Source organism: Pleurodeles waltl, chromosome 8 (genome assembly GCF_031143425.1).
Source record: "Pleurodeles waltl isolate 20211129_DDA chromosome 8, aPleWal1.hap1.20221129, whole genome shotgun sequence".
NCBI lineage: Eukaryota > Metazoa > Chordata > Amphibia > Caudata > Salamandridae > Pleurodeles > Pleurodeles waltl.
In genome coordinates this window covers 73,197,813-73,217,135 of record NC_090447.1, presented here as the reverse complement: position 1 = coordinate 73,217,135, position 19,323 = coordinate 73,197,813, and the positions used below count along the sequence as shown (strand labels likewise).

The window sequence follows — 19,323 nt, the reverse complement described above, 5'->3', positions numbered from 1 at the left end:
AAAATAGCTGGACACCCTCTCATATTTCATCAGTTTATTCATGATTTTTACTCACCTGAATATTAAATTAAGCCCAAAAAGTGTGAACATGACTGCCACATATCCTACAATGCCGGTTCCATAGCTAATCTTGTACAGAAGCAGAAACCACTTATACACAAGCCTGTAAGAAACAAGCAAGAACAATCAGAGAGTAAACAGGCAGCAGCTTCTGACACAGATTGTAATTGAACAATGTGCTCAGGAGTTAGCCAGAAATGAGGATGAACTGCGCAACAGAAAGAACATACAACTTACCATTAACAAGAGTTCCTTTGCATTTGTATCTTTAGGCGATGCTCTGGCATCCATAAGGAAGCAAAAAAAGATTTTCTACAGCACATAAGTCACAAGGATCATTTTATTAACCACTTGTGATAACATCAGACACAGAGAATAGGGAAAATAAATCTTGAGACAACCAGGTGCACTTGGCATTCTTCTGGCTTTCTTTCAAAAATCCTCAGAAAGTGACAGGAAAAATGTGATAGTGTATATGAATCAATGCATGAGAGCTATTTTGATGAAAAGAAATGGTTTCACGTAAATTCTGAGTTTCTTACATTTTACTTCATATCTTCATAAAAAGAACAGTGGATGTAATTTAGGGTATAGGCCTTCATTGTCATGTGTCTATCTGTGTACCATACTTCCCTTCACTAGCATCACATCTACAGTTTAGACTCCGTACTAAGGGACAGAGGTGGCACCACCTATGCGAGTAGGGATGGGTGTTACGAAGCAGTAAAAGCAATTAGTAAAAGGTCCCTGAATATCTATTACGATAATGTTTGATTAGTCCTGTTTATCATATTTTACAACACGTTGAAACAAACAGTACGTACGAAAATAAAATGGTTGGAGCACACTTTCAGACAGTAATCATAAACAGGATAAACAAACATAGATATCTACAAACTAAAAAGGACAACCAAGTGTTCAGCCAGGGTTAAGTCACAGATGATGTGCAGGACTTATGTTTGGAGAAGGCATGAAAAGTAGGCCATATGGCTACCATAAAAGTTTTGATTTTGACATGTCTTTTGGAAGCCACAAACACTGCCTTGTAGCTGGTGGAAAGTGAATAAAGCCTGTCCAAATCAAGCAGACTCCATAAGAGTAACAGACGGAGATATAAGTGCCAATATTTCTGGTCATGGCAGCCCAGACTGTCTTTCTAACAATGCATAAAAGGCAATGCATTACTACGACTCCTCAAGGATGTAAGATAAAGCATTGAGAATCTTAAGAAAAACAAAACTAAAGATGTACAGTTTCATTTTGCAGGTAAGTATACAGCTTTGAATGAAAAAATGGAAGGAAAACGTACTGGCAGATTGAAAATCTACCCAACATCTTTGTAACTAACCAAGGTAATGTAGAGTACTTTGCACATGTGAAGAACAGTTTATGCTTCTTTGCTAGACAAGACCAGATTAAGGGCCTTCTTACCAGAGGAGTGGCAAGAAAAAATGTAGTCTTCCAAGGCGGAATCTTTGAATCATATAATCGTACAGACTGTAAAAGTGGAAGGATAAAAAGCTTGCTGCACATCTTCTATGACATGATTCTTCGACCTATGCCTTGACATTAGTTGTCTACCCGACATGGAGTGTTTCGATGATAATCTTGCTAGCAAATACATTTGCTGCAAGGCCTTTCACACAGAAGTAGTCCTGCATGAACAATGCAAATGTTCTATCCCTCAATGTTAAATGGCAGAAATGTCAGGGATCACCTTACTACACAGAGAACTCTGAAATGAGCAGCTCTTGCTCTACTTCCCAGGTGTGGATTCATTCCTTCACAGCTCTACCTGCTCATTTTTCAACATTAAGAGCATGAGGATACTATAACATGAAAAACATGAATATCTTCATTGCTAAGGTATTGACACTTCATAAAAAAGAAGGCTTGTTTTCACTAAAAAAAAAAAAAAAAAAAAAAAAGCTTAAAATGCGCTAATTTCATTGAGAAAAAGAGAGAAAGATAGCGCAACAATGTTCAGAGATACAGTGAATGTTGCCATACTGATAAGGTTGTGGTACCTAGCTCCTCATGTTTCCTTATTTTTTGTTTATTTCTCAGCAAGGAAACTTGTAAAACACCCTGTTCAAAAGAGATATGGTGCCTTTAAATGGGCATTTAAAAATAAGTTCTCATAAATGTGGCAGGGCAGATGTGCATGTTCTGAACATGATGACGCCAGTCTGAGAAACAAAATGGTGTGGCCATGTAGGAGTCACTAAGATGGCTGAACATCTTGTGCAGTTTCTAATCTTCTAGAGGACCCTCAGAATCTGACAAATCATTTAGAAAGGACCCTATTCAGTGCAACATTAGGCTGTTCCCAAGAAACCCAGGATTCCTGCCCACCCAAGGTCATGGGGAGTGCAGGTTGGCAGAAAAGTGGCTTATATGGCTGGAGAACTCGAGACTTCAAATAGTTCATCATGCTCTTTTCACTTGTACAGGGAGCGGAGAAGCCTACAATGGGTGTCTGCTAAGGTGCTGTCACCTAGCAATTTGGGAGACCGGCAGTAAGGGACATTGCATCAAAAGGTTATGTGCATGCATCTATCACTGCAAGCTTGAACCAATGAAGAAAGGATGGACTTGGAATTGTGCCTCAGCAACCAGTGGGAATACTCTATCAGATATATTACATGGTGCACATACAGAGAATGCTACTGGAGACCACTACTCAGAATACTTATAGCCCTCGAAACCTAAGGGACCACGAGGAGCTCATTTTTTAGGATGCTCTCAAGCATTTAGCTCATGGCTGTTAAAGTCACTGGAGAATGGGAGGCCTTTGCCAGACTAGAGTCCATCAAGAAAGATTCATGGCAACCATAGAGGAATCAAGACTGAACAGGTCTTAGATGATCAGGATGAGACTGCTCTTGAAGTTGCTTGGAAATGTCAGTAATCCTCGAAGGAATAGCCGTGGCCAGTCCTGGAAGTGGGTGTTTCATCTATAAGAGTCTGCTGCTTGCAGAAAGTACAAAATCATGCTTAATGTGCTGTTGTAGGCTTTCCTAGGTTTTCCTAACCTTGCATGCCTTACACTGTCAGCCTGTTGAGAACAATTCCAGTGCATGACTCTTATGCACCAATTTATGCTTGGGTTGGGTCCAGTACATTGGACTGTTCCAATTATCTGCTATCTACAGACAGATATTTGAGATCAACAGGGAGTAAGATGGCGGATGGCAGAAATACTGTCAACAGCATATAGGATACAAACATTTGCCAGTGGTTGTGGTGAAACTTTGAAATGAGCTTCCCAGAGAACTTAGACAAACCTCTAAGCAAGCCCATTTAGAAAGGGCCTGAATACCCAATTCTCTCCAGCTTTAAGTGCATTATCAAATAACTCAAACTCCATTTCAGCATTTCAACCTTTACAACACTTCTTGGTCACCTTGTGCAATCCCTTCAGAGGTTGGCAAACTGCTTGGAATTGGCATAGCGTCTCTCTACCGGGACGTGTTGGCAACACCTCATGTAGCTCTAGTAAGCGCCTTGACTTGGATGACTGGTGAGCTGCAGGGTGTTCATATTGCTCTGGTAGGAACAGGCAGTACTGGGTCTCTGCATTTATGTACTTGCCGAGTACCCCAGCAGAAAGGACATATATACTGAACAGAGAGCCATCTGAATCACAACAGTTTACTGTGGAGCACATCTAGCAGAAGAGAGGAGCTGGACTGACAAGCTCTTGCAATAGTGTGTGTATAAATCCTGTCTTTATGGCATCATGTACAAAACTTTAAAGATATATTCCATTCAAGGGATGCAAGCTGTATACTCGAGAGCCTTTATATATGAGGTGTTGGCTCCTTACTTTAAAATCAATCATTCTCCTATACAAGAACTAAGTTGATTACGTACCCCAAAATCTTCATGCACTGTCCGACAGCCCCTGCTGACAATAAAACATATTTAAACCTGTCAGCAACACCCATTATCCTATATATCAGAGGTTGCACCTATTAACATCAGCCTCTAGTGTTATCACTGCCAAAAATTGAGAACTCAAATGTACATTTTTTTTTTTAACCTCACCTGGGGGTTGTTGGTTCCAGAGGTTTGCGGGTGGCTCGGAAAGTAATAAAGGCCGTAATGATGGAGAAGAAGAACCAAATGCCCAGGAACCTCCACCAGTGCAACTTGACTGTGAAATACAGAGGGACGATCCACATCTGAAACAGGGTAACCATCTGAAAGAAGAGCACACTCGTTCCTTTTAATCGTCTCACTCAGACCACAAGCTGCATGCACCACATGAGACACAGCACCTCTCAATGAAAGAATGAGGGAACCGATAAACAGAATGTGACTGAACATTATTGCTGCAAGATGCCATATAGTATATTATTTTGCTTGTGCTAATGTCAACCTGTGCTAATGCTAGCCTTCAACACAGCCTCTGTTCATTACATCCTCAGCACACACCTTCTTTCACACATTGGCCTTACCCTGAACAGTCTGCCTTATTAACAATGTTTTCATGTTCCATAATTGCTTTCAATATAAGCACACTGCTAGTCGAGGGATGTAGCTAACTGCTTTGATATCAACACACCAACATTGCATTCAAATGTTTGATAGGAGACCAATATTTACCGGATGAAGCCAGTGATAGTTAAATATTCAATACTAATTTGCTTTACAACATGTGACCACTAGAAATTACACATTCTCTTAATGGCAAGTCTGCAGTGAGAATTTTACAGTTCCACTCATACAAAATGGCTGCTACTCCTTTTTGTAGTAAATGTCTTGCATGTGCACCCATCTCCCAGCATGCATTACTGTTAGCATAAATATCTGTTAAATAGGAGAAATAAGCAGTCTGCAGGCCACATTATGACATGGAAAAAACATGACAATCCAGCCAGAACTTGTCACTCCTTCATGTATTCTAAGTGAAGCAGAACTAATTGATGGCATTGCATTTCCACCATTAGACATAAGGTGTACATAATGACCTCTCTTGCAGTCTTCTACATAATCCTGCAAGTTGGCAAAAACATTTTTTCAACATTTCCCAAATTACATCGATTCCATGCTGGTGTAAAATACTTATAAGTAATACTGAGCCTAAAAGGTGACATTATGACACTGAAATGTCTCGTTGAGATTCCATCCACAATATGTGCTCCAGTGTAAAGCCAGTACTGTGCTCATTTATAAGGCTAGCTCTAAAGAATTTAGATGAAAAATGTAGGTATATACTTGTAGATACTTAAACAGTTCTAACTTGGGTTGCATTATATGTTCTATGACACACGTTTTATTGAGATTTACTGCCATTCAATATAACGTTACTTAATGTCTTTTTAAAGATGGCTTAAAATTTTAATATTGACATAAGATTATCTGCTAAAACAAATTTTATTTGTTTCTTGCATGTCATGTTTTTAGCCTATTGTTAAGGCAATGCTTAAAGGAAAGGCATTTTGAAGGTGTGTAAGGGTTTGGTAAATGTACTGAAATTATTATTTAAAGGCTACTTTACTTTAAAAGCTAAGTATGTTATTTTAGTACATGTCTGAGGTAGGCATAATAAAATGTTTTTTGTAAAATTATTTCATATAATGTATTTATGATCTCAAAAACAACCTTAAAATACCTGCAAACATATCATCCACCAATATTTTGACATATTTTCAGTATCCATATTTTTGTACGAATCCTTAAAAAAATAAAAAATAAAATAAAAGCATATTGCAAGGGAAAGAACATCTCAAAATCAAGGTTTTGGTAGGGAAAAAAAATGCATGCACTTTTATTAACTGTTCAAAAGAAGCCACAGTTAGAGACATTAAAAAGTGCATTACTAGAATTCAGTTACCAAAGTAAGAAGGTGAGTTCCCTGACTTTGTGGGCCTAAGTCTTTTGAAGGCCCCGTCAAACTTCTAGGCAGGCTCTGGACGGGGGGATGGAGGAGACTGAGACAGAGAAAAAGAAAGAGAGAAAGAAAGAGAGAGAGGGAAAGCGAGAGAAAGAGTGAGAGAAAGAGCGAGAAAGAGAGCGAGAAAGAGAGAAAAGAGAGAAAAAGAGAGTAAGATGTTTTTATTTTTAGGTCTTTAGCTGGTTATCAGGTATTTCAATTGGTTTGCCCAAGTTATTCCAACTGCATACCTTCAACTATAAACGTCATTGCACTGAGCAGTCAAGGCTTATTCCAGGAGGCGGGAGCAAGACAAACTTGGACTGAGTTCAAAACAATAATTGCACCCAAGTGTCCAGTCACACATACAACACCTACGAAAAAAGGCTGTTTTTTAATACACAAGCAAAGTAGGACGATGTAAGTGAAATAAAATACATACAACTGAAGCTCCTAATCCTACCCACAAATTCAGAGTATGGAAAAATGTACCTGCACCAGACAGAATAAATATTCTCCTATAAGCCAAACACAGACATCCACCAGAATATTGTATGCTTTCAAGTGGCGCACATCGCATATCTGCTGCAAATCTATTACAAATTCATCAACATCAGTGTGTACCAATAAGGAACAGTAGTGCCTGACTTTTAGCTGACAACATTTGGGTTTGCAGTTCTCCTGTAATAGCAATCACTTAGCAACTGTCATAGCTTAAAGGAAAGAGACATATTGATAACGGATTCTCTACAACTGCTTGGGAAAGTCTATTCTCTCGGTAGAAAGCAGTCTCTGCCTTGAGTGTTGAATATTGGCCTTACAAAGCTGGTGGGTTACCTTTCCAGCAAATGCACAGATCAGTAACTTTCTTGGATGGAAGCCTTTGTAGCTGTAAGCAGTTCAAGTTACCAAGATCAAGGTGTTATATTCTCACGAACCTTGCAACATAGATCATATGAACACTGTTTAGAGAATGCACCCCTCCTTTGTCCTCTAAAGAGTTTCAGACTCACATAAATCAGAGTCCATCTCTTTCAGCCTGTTTCCCAAAACAAGGAGCTAAGAAAAAAAATGTGTGCCTATATTCTGTAAGCCAAGTGTGCATATATTCTGTAGGCCAAGTGTGAGGGAATATGTGCAAGATGGCATCAGAGTCACAGGAGAAACAAGATAACCTCCCCACCAGTCACTACAGTAACCTAGGTGAACACACCACCTATCGTTAGCGTTAGACCAACAGGAAGGTCAAAACATTGTTAAAATTCAGGCTGGGGCTAAATGGGCAGATAGGTGATATAACCCTGGAGTAGAGATGCTATGAAGAAGCTGCTTCCTGGAGATAAGGAGAATCTGAAGTAAGCATTGCTCAGGATGCAAGTGATTTTTCGTACAACATTAAATAAGGCACAATCAGTGCAAGTCTCCCTGGGGACATTCAAGCACCCACTGCCACTGCCACTGCAGCCTGTATTCATCTTTATCATAAATGCTTTAGGTAGACGACTTTCACAGCATAAAAATATGATAATAATACCTTAGAGAGAAGAAAATGGAGAGAAGCAAAAAGCAGGCTGGGTTGAAATCCAGGTAGCATTAGTGTACAATACATATCAAAATTGATCGCCTGGAGTTTGCAATACCAGGCACGGATGACAGTAAATGAAAGATGGAGTAAGCAGAAAACGATTATGAAGGAAGGTGAAAGCCAACAAATGAAGAGAGCAAATGTAAAGTGTTAGAAATGAGGTCTCTAGTAGGCAGTGGTCTGCACCCTGTCCAAGTAGGGACCCTCACTCTAGTCAGGATAAGGGAGATACCCGCTCAGATAACCCCACCCTTGGTAGCTTGGCATAAGCAGTCCGGCTTACCTCAGAGGCAATGTGTAAAGTACACAGTGTAAACACTACAAAAGGACTCCACACCAGTTTAGAAAAATAGCCAATATTTCCCTGAGTAAACAAGACCAAAACGACAAAAATCCAACATACACAAGTCAAAATATCTCTTTTTAAAATTTTAAGCAAGTCTCAATCCATAGGAATCAATGGATGTATTTATCTAGCACAAAGTACCTAGAATGCATCAAAAACAAAGATGATGTGGGCCACAGGGGAGGTGAGGTATCACAAAAGCAAAGCAATGCGTTGGTTCCTTACTGCGCAGGGGAGGTGATGCGTCCATTCTTTCCTCGCAGGTGAAACGATGCATTGGTTCCTTACTGGCAGGGGAGGTGATGCATTGATTCTTTCCTTGCAGGAGAGGTGATGCATCGATTCTTTCCTTGCAGGAAAGGCGATGCGTCTATTTCTGGACACACAGCTTTGGTTCCTTACTGCGGGGGGGGGGGGGGGAGGGGGTGTCGATGAAAAATGTGATGTCCAGGGACGATGCGTGGAAAATCCAGATGTGCTGTGTTGATGGGACCACAGTGAAACAGGTGCTGCGTTGATTTTTCAGCAGCGAGACAGGCACTGCGTTGATTCTTCTGGCGCAGCGCGTTTATGCATGGACTTTCTCCTTCAGATCACCAGCTTGCACTTCCAAGGGCCCAGGGACTGGAGTTAGCACCACTTGGAAAGTTAGGACCGTCAGCAGAAGAGCCCAGGCACTGGCAGATGAAGTCTTTGATGTTCCCGAGACTTCTTAACAGGGGGCAAGCGCAGTCCAAGCCCTTGGAGAACCTTTGGAATCAGGATGTAGAAAGCCAAGACCAGTCCAGTCCTTTCAGTCCCAGGACAGAAGCAGCAAGCAGCAGGCCAGCACAACAAAGAAACAGGCAGAGTGGCCAGTCCCCCCTACTGCATCCAGCTCTATTTCCTGGCAGAATGTCCTCAGTCCACAAGGATTCTAACTATGTGGGGGCCAGGGTCCAGTACGTATACCCATTCATTGTTTTTGAAGTAGGCAAACTTCAAAAGAGAAGTCTTTGTAGTGCAGAAGACCTTGCCTTTCCCTATCCTGGCACCAAACCCCAGAGGGTTGGAGACTGCTTTGTATGAGGATAGGCACAGCCCTATTCAAGTGCAAGTGTCAGCTCCTCCCACCACTGTAGCTCAGGAAGTCCCATCAGCCTGGTGATGGGCGATCAGTATATGCAGGGCACACCTCAGCTCACTTTGTGTGGCTGTCTAGAGTGAATGCACAAACAGCCCGACTGTCATCCTGACCCAGACATGTATTCAGCAGACAGGCAGAGGCACAGAATGGTTAGGCAAGAAAATGCCCACTTCCTAAAAGTGGCATTTTTAAACTCACAGTTCAAAAACCAACTTCAACAAAAGATGTATTTGTAAATTGTGAGTTCAGAGACCCCAACTCCATCTTCTCCCAGTGGGAAATTACACTTAAAAGATAATTCAAAGCAATCTCCATATTACCCTAAGGAAGAGATATGTCTTGCAATAGTGAAAAACAAAATTAGCAGTGTTTTACTATTAGGACATGTAAAACACACAAGTATGTCTCCTACCTTTTAAAGACACTGCACCCTGCCAATGGGGCTGCCTTGGGCCTTTTCTAGGGACGGCGTACATGTAGATAAAGGGAAGGTTTGGGCCTGGCAAATGGGTGCACTGGCCAGGTCGCAATGGCAGTTTAAAACTTCACACATAGCCATTGCAGCGGCAGGTCAGAGCTATGTTTACAGGGCTACTCAGGTGGGTGGCACTATCAGTGCTGCAGGCCCATGGGTAGCATTTGATTTACAGGCCCTGGGCACACATAGCGCACTTTTCTAGGGAATTACTAGTAAAACAAATAATCGTGGATAACCCAATCACCAAAACAATTTGGACAGGGAACACTTGCACTTTAGCACTGGTCAGCAGTGGAAAAGTGCCCAGAGCCCTAAAGCCAGCAAAAACTAAATGCAGCAAACAGTCAAAAACAGGAGGTCAGAGGCAAAAGTATGGGGATAACCCTGCAACAAAGGGCCATTTCCAACATAAAGGAATTAAGAAAGTAGAAAGTCCAGGTGTTTAATTGTAATGTCATTTATAGTGGTGTCCTTAGCATATTTCTTTGTTTTACCATACTGGCCACTGCAGACAATAAGGGATCCTATTGGTTATTACACTTAAAGGTCGGTACATAATTTGTGCCCCCGATTTCCATCCTCCCCTTATAAATGATTTACAGTCATTTTTGTTTTGCTATCCTAACTGATAGAGAATAGAAATTTGCTCCTGTTCATCTTTTCCTTGAAAGACCGGCAGCAGTTTCATCTGAATAGGCTTACAGCAGTATATTATGGACAATTCATCATCAGATACAGTACCGTATTTTATTAATGACTAAAATGACAGGCTAAGAAGGAACTGAATCAATGTTTCATTATCCTTTTGCATGTGATGGGTATGAATTTGAGTACTGGCATGCATACGGGCTATAGTCAAACATTTTAATGTTATCAAATAGGGATATGGCTTGACACAAGACTTGAATAGGCCAAGCAAAGGAACTGTGCCTCATGGGGTCTTTCTTTACTTCATAAGTTGTTTTAGTCTCTTTTGACATTCTACTTGCCTCATCGTGCTCTGCAGAGAAAAGTCCTGCTGCTAAAGTTAAAAGCTATTGACAAACACTACTTAAGGGTTACTTATAAAAAAAAAAAAAAAAAAAAAACACAAAGCTAGGCATGTGTTTCTAGCACATGTCAAAATGATTTGATTTAAATCTTCAAGCATTAGCCACTGCTTGCTTTAATTCTGATGCCAATTACTGCAAGAGTAACAAGAATCCAGAAGGGTTATTTTTATACATTAGGTCATCCTCTCAGAAGCACGTTTTAAGTATGCCAACGCTTGCTGTTGTGGTGGGCCCAACCCCGCCTACTTAGGCCTTTAAAAAAGTCTTTCCGCTATTGAAAGATGTTATTTTCTAATTTAAATGAAAATTTTAGGATTGACTTGGCTGTTATTTCAGACCTTTCCGGACTGCGATAGAATATATGCTGCTAATTTCAGGTTTTTGACATAATGTCATAACAAGATACCTGAATTCCATTTTATAGATCCGATTTGCGTTATTTTTCTATCAGAACTGCACACTTGCTGCACCCCTGATCATTATATTCGATTCAGTGTAGTTTCCAGAAGCACAGAATATTCACTATATGACAGTAGGGGAAACAAAATGGCACTCACAGATACAGTGTCAGGTATATCACTAATGAGGTAGTCGTACATGTCATTTATGCAGAAAGTGAAAGATTAAAGGGACCATAAGACGTCCACACACTCTGCTGAACACACTCTCGACGCAGTCTTTGTCACCTTCAACAGCATTAAAATCACCGCAACCACGCCTCCCAAATGGACCGATCACACCATCATCCACTTCAAATTTGACATTTCTTGCAAACAGAACCCACGCCACCAGTCTGACAAGTCACAGCTGGAATGGCACCTCTTACTCTAATAGGTCCCACACCCTACGCATAAGCAAGCCCAACCCCACTGGTGACCTGAACAGTGACATTAAACAGCCGGACAAGTGGATCAGAGAATGCACAGATTCCCTGACACCTTGCAATCTCAACACCCAAGAGAGAAGCCGGAAGCAGGCTAGCTGTACACTGAGGACCTACTCTCACCCAAGCAACACTGCAAACAACTGGAAAGACAATAGAAAATATACAACAAATAAACTGACAAGACACTTACAAAGCAGCACTAAGATGCAGATCAGTTAAACCAAGCAGATAGCTCTAACAAAGCGTACAGATAACAGTTCCAATAGCTGGAAAGGAATCTTCACCACACCAGTTTCCACCACAAACAGCATCACCCCCTCGCAGGAACTATGCCATAACTTCTCTAGTCTTGTTGCTGAAAAATCAAAGCCATCTACAATAATTTCGAGCTTCAACTGAAACTCTGCAGCCTCCCCTCCAGCCTGCTAACAAACTAAAGCAGACATCATGGGGACCATCCTCTCTGGGGCACTGAGGGAACCCTGCCCCCACCACATCTACATCATGGTCACCTCCCCAATCAGCAAAGTACTCACCAGCATGGTGAACACTTCCATCACCACTGCAACGTTTCCGGTGGCAGTCACTAAAATTCTAAAGAAAACTAATGGAGACCCCACCCAACAGGCCAACTACTGGCTGATCTCTCTACTACCCTACCCGGCCAAGGTCATGGAGAAAGCCATCAACAAGCAACTCGTCCACTATCTTGACGCACACTAAATCCAGGACACCACACAGTCAGGCTTCACACCCAAAGACTGCCCTCTGCCACAACTGGCATCAGGATGATACTTGACAGAGGAGGAATAGCAGCCCTCATACGGCTCGACCTCTCAGCAGCCTTCGACACGGTCTCCCACTCCACCCTAAAACTATCTAAAACAGAAGCCCAGGTACCCACCCTCAATTGGATCTGCTCCTCACAGGAAGAACACAAAAAGTCAGCATGCCACCCTACACATAGGGAGGTAATAACCTCACCTGTGATGTCCCCAAGGATCATCTCTCAGTCCAACCCTATTCAACATCTACGTGACCCCACTGGCTGACCTCATCAGATCTGATAACATCCAAAAGATACTCTCCTGTCAGACAAGACCGCCATGACAAAAACCAGCTTCACCATCCGCATGACCACGGTAACCATCTGGGTGAGATCCAACTGCCTGAAGGTCAACTCAGGCAAAACAGAAGTGGTGATCTTCGGAAGGAAAACCTCCGCTAGGGGCTCCACGTGTTGAGTGGCTCACCTCAGCTACATACCTACCCCCACCACCCACTGCAGAAACGTAGGAATCATTCTAGACGACAAACTCCACATGACAGCCAAAGTCAATGCGGTAACCTCCACCTGTTAACACATAATGAGGATGCTGCAAAAAGCGAAATTAAAAATCTTCAAATGGTTACCAGAGAATTCAAGGAAAATGGTCACACAGGCCCTGATAACTAACAGATTTTACTACAGCAATGCACTCTACATAGGGATCACCAAACAGCTCCTTAACACACTCCAGACTATATAAAATATACTGCAAAACTCATCCTCAACATCCCTTTATTTGGACTAGCTTTATCAAAAGTATTTTTTTTTCCTGCTACCGCCTCATAAATTATTTCAAATAGGTTATTCACAATGGCAAGATATTAGTTTTTCTTTGCTCGATCTATAAGAGCGTGGATACCCTAAAGATTGAAGGAAAATGTAAATTAAACAATAGACTGGGGACATTCTCTTTCCATCACACTGATTGCTGCAACTGCGTGGTTATATAATTTAATGATTACTAGCCCCGGCCACTCCTTTTGCAGATTCTTTACAGGTTTAGCCATAACTTGCTTCCTGCCCACCACAGGTAAATCTATTACAAAGGCAGAGGGTTTTCTCCTTGTAGGGAGCACATCTACCTCAGCAGAAAAAACACAATTGCTATCAACGCCCTAAAATTTTACAGACCGCAGTAGTGTGTTCCAAAAGGCCATAAAACTACTTGAGTCCTTGACAGCTCTGCCATATTGCGCCCTGTGCCTCTTCCTGTATTTCGTTAAGACGAGGTTCTCTTTGACAATGAAGATAAGGCTCTTGGGAAAGGAACAGCATTTTCCATCTAGTTTCAGGGCACGCTTCCAGACATTTGCTCTCTGATGCCTGAAAACAACCTTTACCATCTCCTGAGATATGGAGCACTTCCAAAGATTTTGCAGTAATGCTAAACAAAGACAGGATGACACGTCGAAGGTGAGGCAAGCAGTGGGACAAAGCTTCCAGGCTGTACACTTTAAGCTTGGTATGAAAAGAAAGGCTTAGTTGTCTTTCTGGAAGATTGCTCATGTAAGGACTGTCCTTGTTTGCATTTTCAAAAGATGTGTAAACATTTGCTCTCCTCTCTCAGGGACGGCCACCACTTATAACTTGGAAATTTAAATAAGCAAAGTAGAAATTAATGAATTTCCAAGTCACATGTTATAAGAGTTATTACCACAATGATTATATCAACTCAAATGCCTTACTTTTTACTCAGCTAATTTCCCTTCCATTTGATTGTAAGGCGACTGACAAAACTACCAAGAGAGAACAGGCACTTTAACGTTGTAGGCATTGAAACAGCAGTCTTCCAACTGCTCTCCAGGCCTGAGCATCAGAGTTCTTACGTTGTATGAGCGAGGGTGTCTCTGTTTCCACTGCACCAACAGTAGCTGTGCGACCACCAGAGTCGCGATTAGTATCAGCACCATTTCAGCGTGCATGGCCTCGTGACCCCGGTGTTTGGCGTGCATCCGAGCATGCTCCACTCTGCAACAAAAACAAAGATTTGTCACTAAACAGGAAAGAAAAAGCACCATACAACATAAGCAAACCTAAATGAAAAAATGAAAAAGCAGAATTATTGAAGATTCTATGGTCTGTTCTTCAGTGCTGAAGTGGATACCTGTCAGAAAAACGCAAACCACTTCCCACAACAGAGTCAGGGTCGTCCGCATTCGAGTCACAGTCCACATACAAACCAAAAAAGGAATCAGCGGATGCCTCCAGAAGGAAAAATATTAATTTATGGGAGATAGATAACGAAAGTTACTTACCATTAATCGTTGTGCACAAATAAAATGTTTAAGCTTTTTTTTTTTTTTTTTTAAACAGCTTTTATTTAGCTTTTTCGAGTTAAAACACAAGATATAACTGTCCATCTTTGATAGTACAATGGCAACACCACCAGTAACCCAGCAGTTATCCCACAAAAAGTTTCAGTGTGCCTCCGCCCCGCTTACCTGAGATTTGATGACATCGATGACACCTTTTTCAGGCACTTTGGGGATGTCCCCACATTCAGGAGTGCTGATTTGGGATTACTAAAGAACATGCTTCCCTCACAGAGGTGTCTATCGTAACTGAACCCTCAATTTATACTCAAGGATCCCAGGTGATGTCAACTTACCACAGAGGCAGTTCATTAACCACGCATTAGGGTTTGTACTGCGATACAGCTAAACACTAGGGAACCTCTCAGGTACCCACCAAACACACATGGGTGGTGGGTAAGACACACTGTGAAGAAGCAGAACTAGCAATATATGGAGGAAGAGCGTGCCCCATGAAATTTCAGAAAGTATGGGTGGACTGGTTGGTATACTCCGGAATTGATGGGAAAGATGAGGGGCCCCTGAAGCCATCCAACTAGATCACTGATACACTGTTGTAGCTGTGGGCACAGAGGATCGGGGTAGAGGAGCATAATCCCTGAATGGGACAAAAGATCATGGCACCTTTTAAGCACGAGTTTGAGGAAGCTGCCATCCCCACTTTGAACAAGCGGCTGAAATCATAGTACACCCTGTGAAGTACTTTCAGCTGGATAAGGCTAGAACTTGTTTTGATCACACTTTCCAGAGGGTGCATCAGTGCACTCCCCAGCCGTCATTCACCATGCCCACCTCTTGTTCCCATTTGACCATCTGTCTAGTCATGTTGGCTGGTGAATTATTAATCAGCATTCAGTAAGTGAGGGAGGCAACCTTCCTAGGTACCCCCTTTCATCAGTATCCTATTCTCAGCAGGGTTACACTCCTCTAGGATCTCCCAGACAAAAGATTCTGTCTGCAGGGTGTGTCGGGAAACTCCCATGAGGGGTCGAACTCCTACTCTTCTCGCAGAGAAGCAAAGGGTTTCATCCCTCTCTTTACAGGTGAGGTCACTCAATGTGGAGATATCAATAACATCCCAATTAGCTTATCCCACCAGTTTCCGGACTTCACTCCTCCAAAGGGGGGTCATCCCACTATAGGTCCTGTGCCTTCCCACACAGTGCCTTGCCCCAAACCTCCATCACTGTCCAGGACAGTCACAGGAATTCCGTCCTATATGTTTTGCCACACAAATAATCAATGTAACTATGTGATTCCATCAAGGACTACGTTTCGTTCCCAGGTCTTCTCTTGGGGCAAATCTCCACTCATTAATTGCCTTCAAGTGGGTAGCCAAATAGCACACCCTGAGGTCTGGGAGATAGCCCTGTTGTAGATGTTTCTATGTAGGGCATGCAGGGCTATTGGGGGGGAGGTGGGGAAGAGGAGAGTTGTACCTACATCCCAGAGCAGCAGACACAGCATTCTGTCTACCTTGTCGAAGAACTCATTTGGTATTGAGTAACATATAGGAATTTAGGTGAATTAATCAATCATCTTGAATAGATTTGCTCAGTCCATAAGTAAAAGCGGCAAGCCTCTCCACCGAGATACGTCTGCGTGGAATCCACAGAATTCCCTAGATTTTGTTCCAGGAATCGGTCTTTGCAGAGAGTCATCTCTATGTCGAACCCACGGATTCCCTCTTATGACTCGGGATTCAGGCTATACCTCTCAGTAGGAACAATGCAGATTTGCCCTAACTAATTTTATAAACGACAGAGTTCGAAATTGCGGAAGAGAGAGAGGTTTTGTGCCTTATTGTAAGTACTGTCTTGTATGTTTCCCAAATCGCCAAATGCTGAGGAGACAAAGTTGTGTTTTTCTTCAAAGAAGAAACAACAAGTGATGGACGGAATGCTGAACATTGTCAAACATTCACCCCCAGTACAGTGATCTGGGCCTAAATCCATCGTTTTTTTGCTGCCCATGCCATTCCAGTTTGGACCCAGCCATATGCAAATCAGTCTTGACCCTGTTCCCCATGGGAACAGTCCAGCCCGAACTGCTAGGCCAGGTCTTCCCTGGACTGGAAACAAGCATCCTGGGACCGGTTTCGGGGTTTCACCCCTCATCAGCCAGGCTAGCTTGAATCCAGTGGCATGGGAAGCACGGGACCCACGTCTGGGCATACCCTTCCCACTTAGGGCGACAAAGCAAAAACAACAAGTGATGGACGGAATGCTGAACATTGTCAAACATTCACCCCCAGTACAGTGATCTGGGCCTAAATCCATCGTTTTTTTGCTGCCCATGCCATTCCAGTTTGGACCCAGCCATATGCAAATCAGTCTTGACCCTGTTCCCCATGGGAACAGTCCAGCCCGAACTGCTAGGCCAGGTCTTCCCTGGACTGGAAACAAGCATCCTGGGACCGGTTTCGGGGTTTCACCCCTCATCAGCCAGGCTAGCTTGAATCCAGTGGCATGGGAAGCACGGGACCCACGTCTGGGCATACCCTTCCCACTTAGGGCGACAAAGCAAAAACAACAAGTGATGGACGGAATGCTGAACATTGTCAAACATTCACCCCCAGTACAGTGATCTGGGCCTAAATCCATCGTTTTTTTGCTGCCCATGCCATTCCAGTTTGGACCCAGCCATATGCAAATCAGTCTTGACCCTGTTCCCCATGGGAACAGTCCAGCCCGAACTGCTAGGCCAGGTCTTCCCTGGACTGGAAACAAGCATCCTGGGACCGGTTTCGGGGTTTCACCCCTCATCAGCCAGGCTAGCTTGAATCCAGTGGCATGGGAAGCACGGGACCCACGTCTGGGCATACCCTTCCCACTTAGGGCGACAAAGCAAAAACAACAAGTGATGGACGGAATGCTGAACATTGTCAAACATTCACCCCCAGTACAGTGATCTGGGCCTAAATCCATCGTTTTTTTGCTGCCCATGCCATTCCAGTTTGGACCCAGCCATATGCAAATCAGTCTTGACCCTGTTCCCCATGGGAACAGTCCAGCCCGAACTGCTAGGCCAGGTCTTCCCTGGACTGGAAACAAGCATCCTGGGACCGGTTTCGGGGTTTCACCCCTCATCAGCCAGGCTAGCTTGAATCCAGTGGCATGGGAAGCACGGGACCCACGTCTGGGCATACCCTTCCCACTTAGGGCGACAAAGCAAAAACAACAAGTGATGGACGGAATGCTGAACATTGTCAAACATTCACCCCCAGTACAGTGATCTGGGCCTAAATCCAAAGAAGAGCACAGATTTGGCTCGGAGTTCAACTACCACCTATCTGTCCTCAAGCACCCAACTACTGAGGTGCCAATCTCCTGTTTTTATCCCATCTATCCTCCTCAGCGTAACCTTGAGAAGTACATGGTCCAAGATGCCTCTCAGTACGTAGTCTACCATAAAGGTGTTGAGGTATACATCCAATGGCACAAATAAATAGTACAGCTGCAAGAACGACTTGTGGGCCTCTGAGAGAAAGGAGACTTACCGGTCTGTGGGATGTTTCACCCTCCAGAGATCCAAGAGGCCAGGGCATGGAAAAACTGGTGCAGGTGCAACATTCATCGAGATAGGGGTTGGTGCCGATCAGTCCACTGTGTTGTATAATGCTTCACTAAAATCCCACCCCATTATGTGTCTATGGACCCCTGCCTCCAGTACTATCGGATACAGTGTCCAATACTGTTCACTGCAATTGCAGAGGAGCATAGACACTCATCACAAATAGGGATTCCGTTTCCTACAATCCCAGCACTTCCACAACGTGGCTGTCTGTTTCATGCCATGTCTTATTGAAAGGCTCTGAGGCCTGGAAAACCCACAGTAATATCAGCACAATGTTTAGGGTGATCAAAGAAATCATTCACACAACACTAAACCTGGAGAAAATTTAAGGTGGGTCGCCCTCGAGTGGGGTAGGGGTGTACTAATTGGCCCAAGAGTATCATTAATACAAAGCAGTAGCAGGTGGCATGTTGGCTTGGGGGAACCAAACACATACTTAAAACAACAGCCTTATGCCACACCCAGCAATCAATGATGCAAAAAGGTGCATAAAAGAAATAAATCTGACACTCCATTGGGATGCACAACCATCAAGATCGAGTTACCACCACTGCCCCTGCATGACCAGCCATCGGATACATCCAGACCTCTGCGGAGGCACAGTAAGTTATATCAGCAGCTACTATAGAAGACCTGTGGGTTGGACTTTGCTGCAGTCCTCAGCACCGGAAGCCAGAGTGACCCGAACAAAGGGACAATATTTCCTGAGCCGGGGAGATGACTGGGCACCGCCCATGGCAAGTACAGTTTGTTTTTTTGGCAGTGGAATTAGCTGTTGGTTGGACCATATACTGAAACCACAGAGGGACGGACATCTAGTCATCTGACCTGGTGCAACTGAATTTACACCTAATGCTCTAAGAAGCAGCAGGGACAGTGTACTTCCACTTCATACTGTGGAAGACATTTGAGCCTGTGATGTGGAAAGACTTTGCAACAGGATGTTCAACGCTGGGCTTGAATAGTCTAGGTGCCAGATTGTAAGATTGTTGTGGCCATGAGGGTCCAAGACACCGGACACTTTAAGAAAGGGATGGTGGGGGGAGAAAGGGGAAAAAAATAAAACTAGACTTTCTGGACCTATATTCTGCACTTCAGTGGTCAAAATACCTATAAATGAGAGACAGACATTGATGTGCTAGTCTAAGCAGGCTGTTCTTTGAAGGCACAGGACTTCTGGGCATTTGGCATT

The 19,323-nt window shown here is 43.2% G+C and overlaps 1 protein-coding gene across 1 annotated transcript in view; it reads right to left on the bottom strand.

The window, feature by feature from the left end:
- Window positions 1-19,323, bottom strand: part of RNF121 (ring finger protein 121) — a 125,117-nt gene that overhangs the window by 62,032 nt on the left and 43,762 nt on the right. Inside the window, exons 3-5 of the mRNA XM_069203740.1 lie at window positions 14,070-14,211; window positions 4,111-4,265; window positions 56-163 (exon numbers count right to left, since the gene is read on the bottom strand). Coding sequence (XP_069059841.1) covers window positions 56-163; window positions 4,111-4,265; window positions 14,070-14,211 — 405 coding nt within the window. The remainder of the gene's footprint in view (window positions 1-55; window positions 164-4,110; window positions 4,266-14,069; window positions 14,212-19,323) is intronic.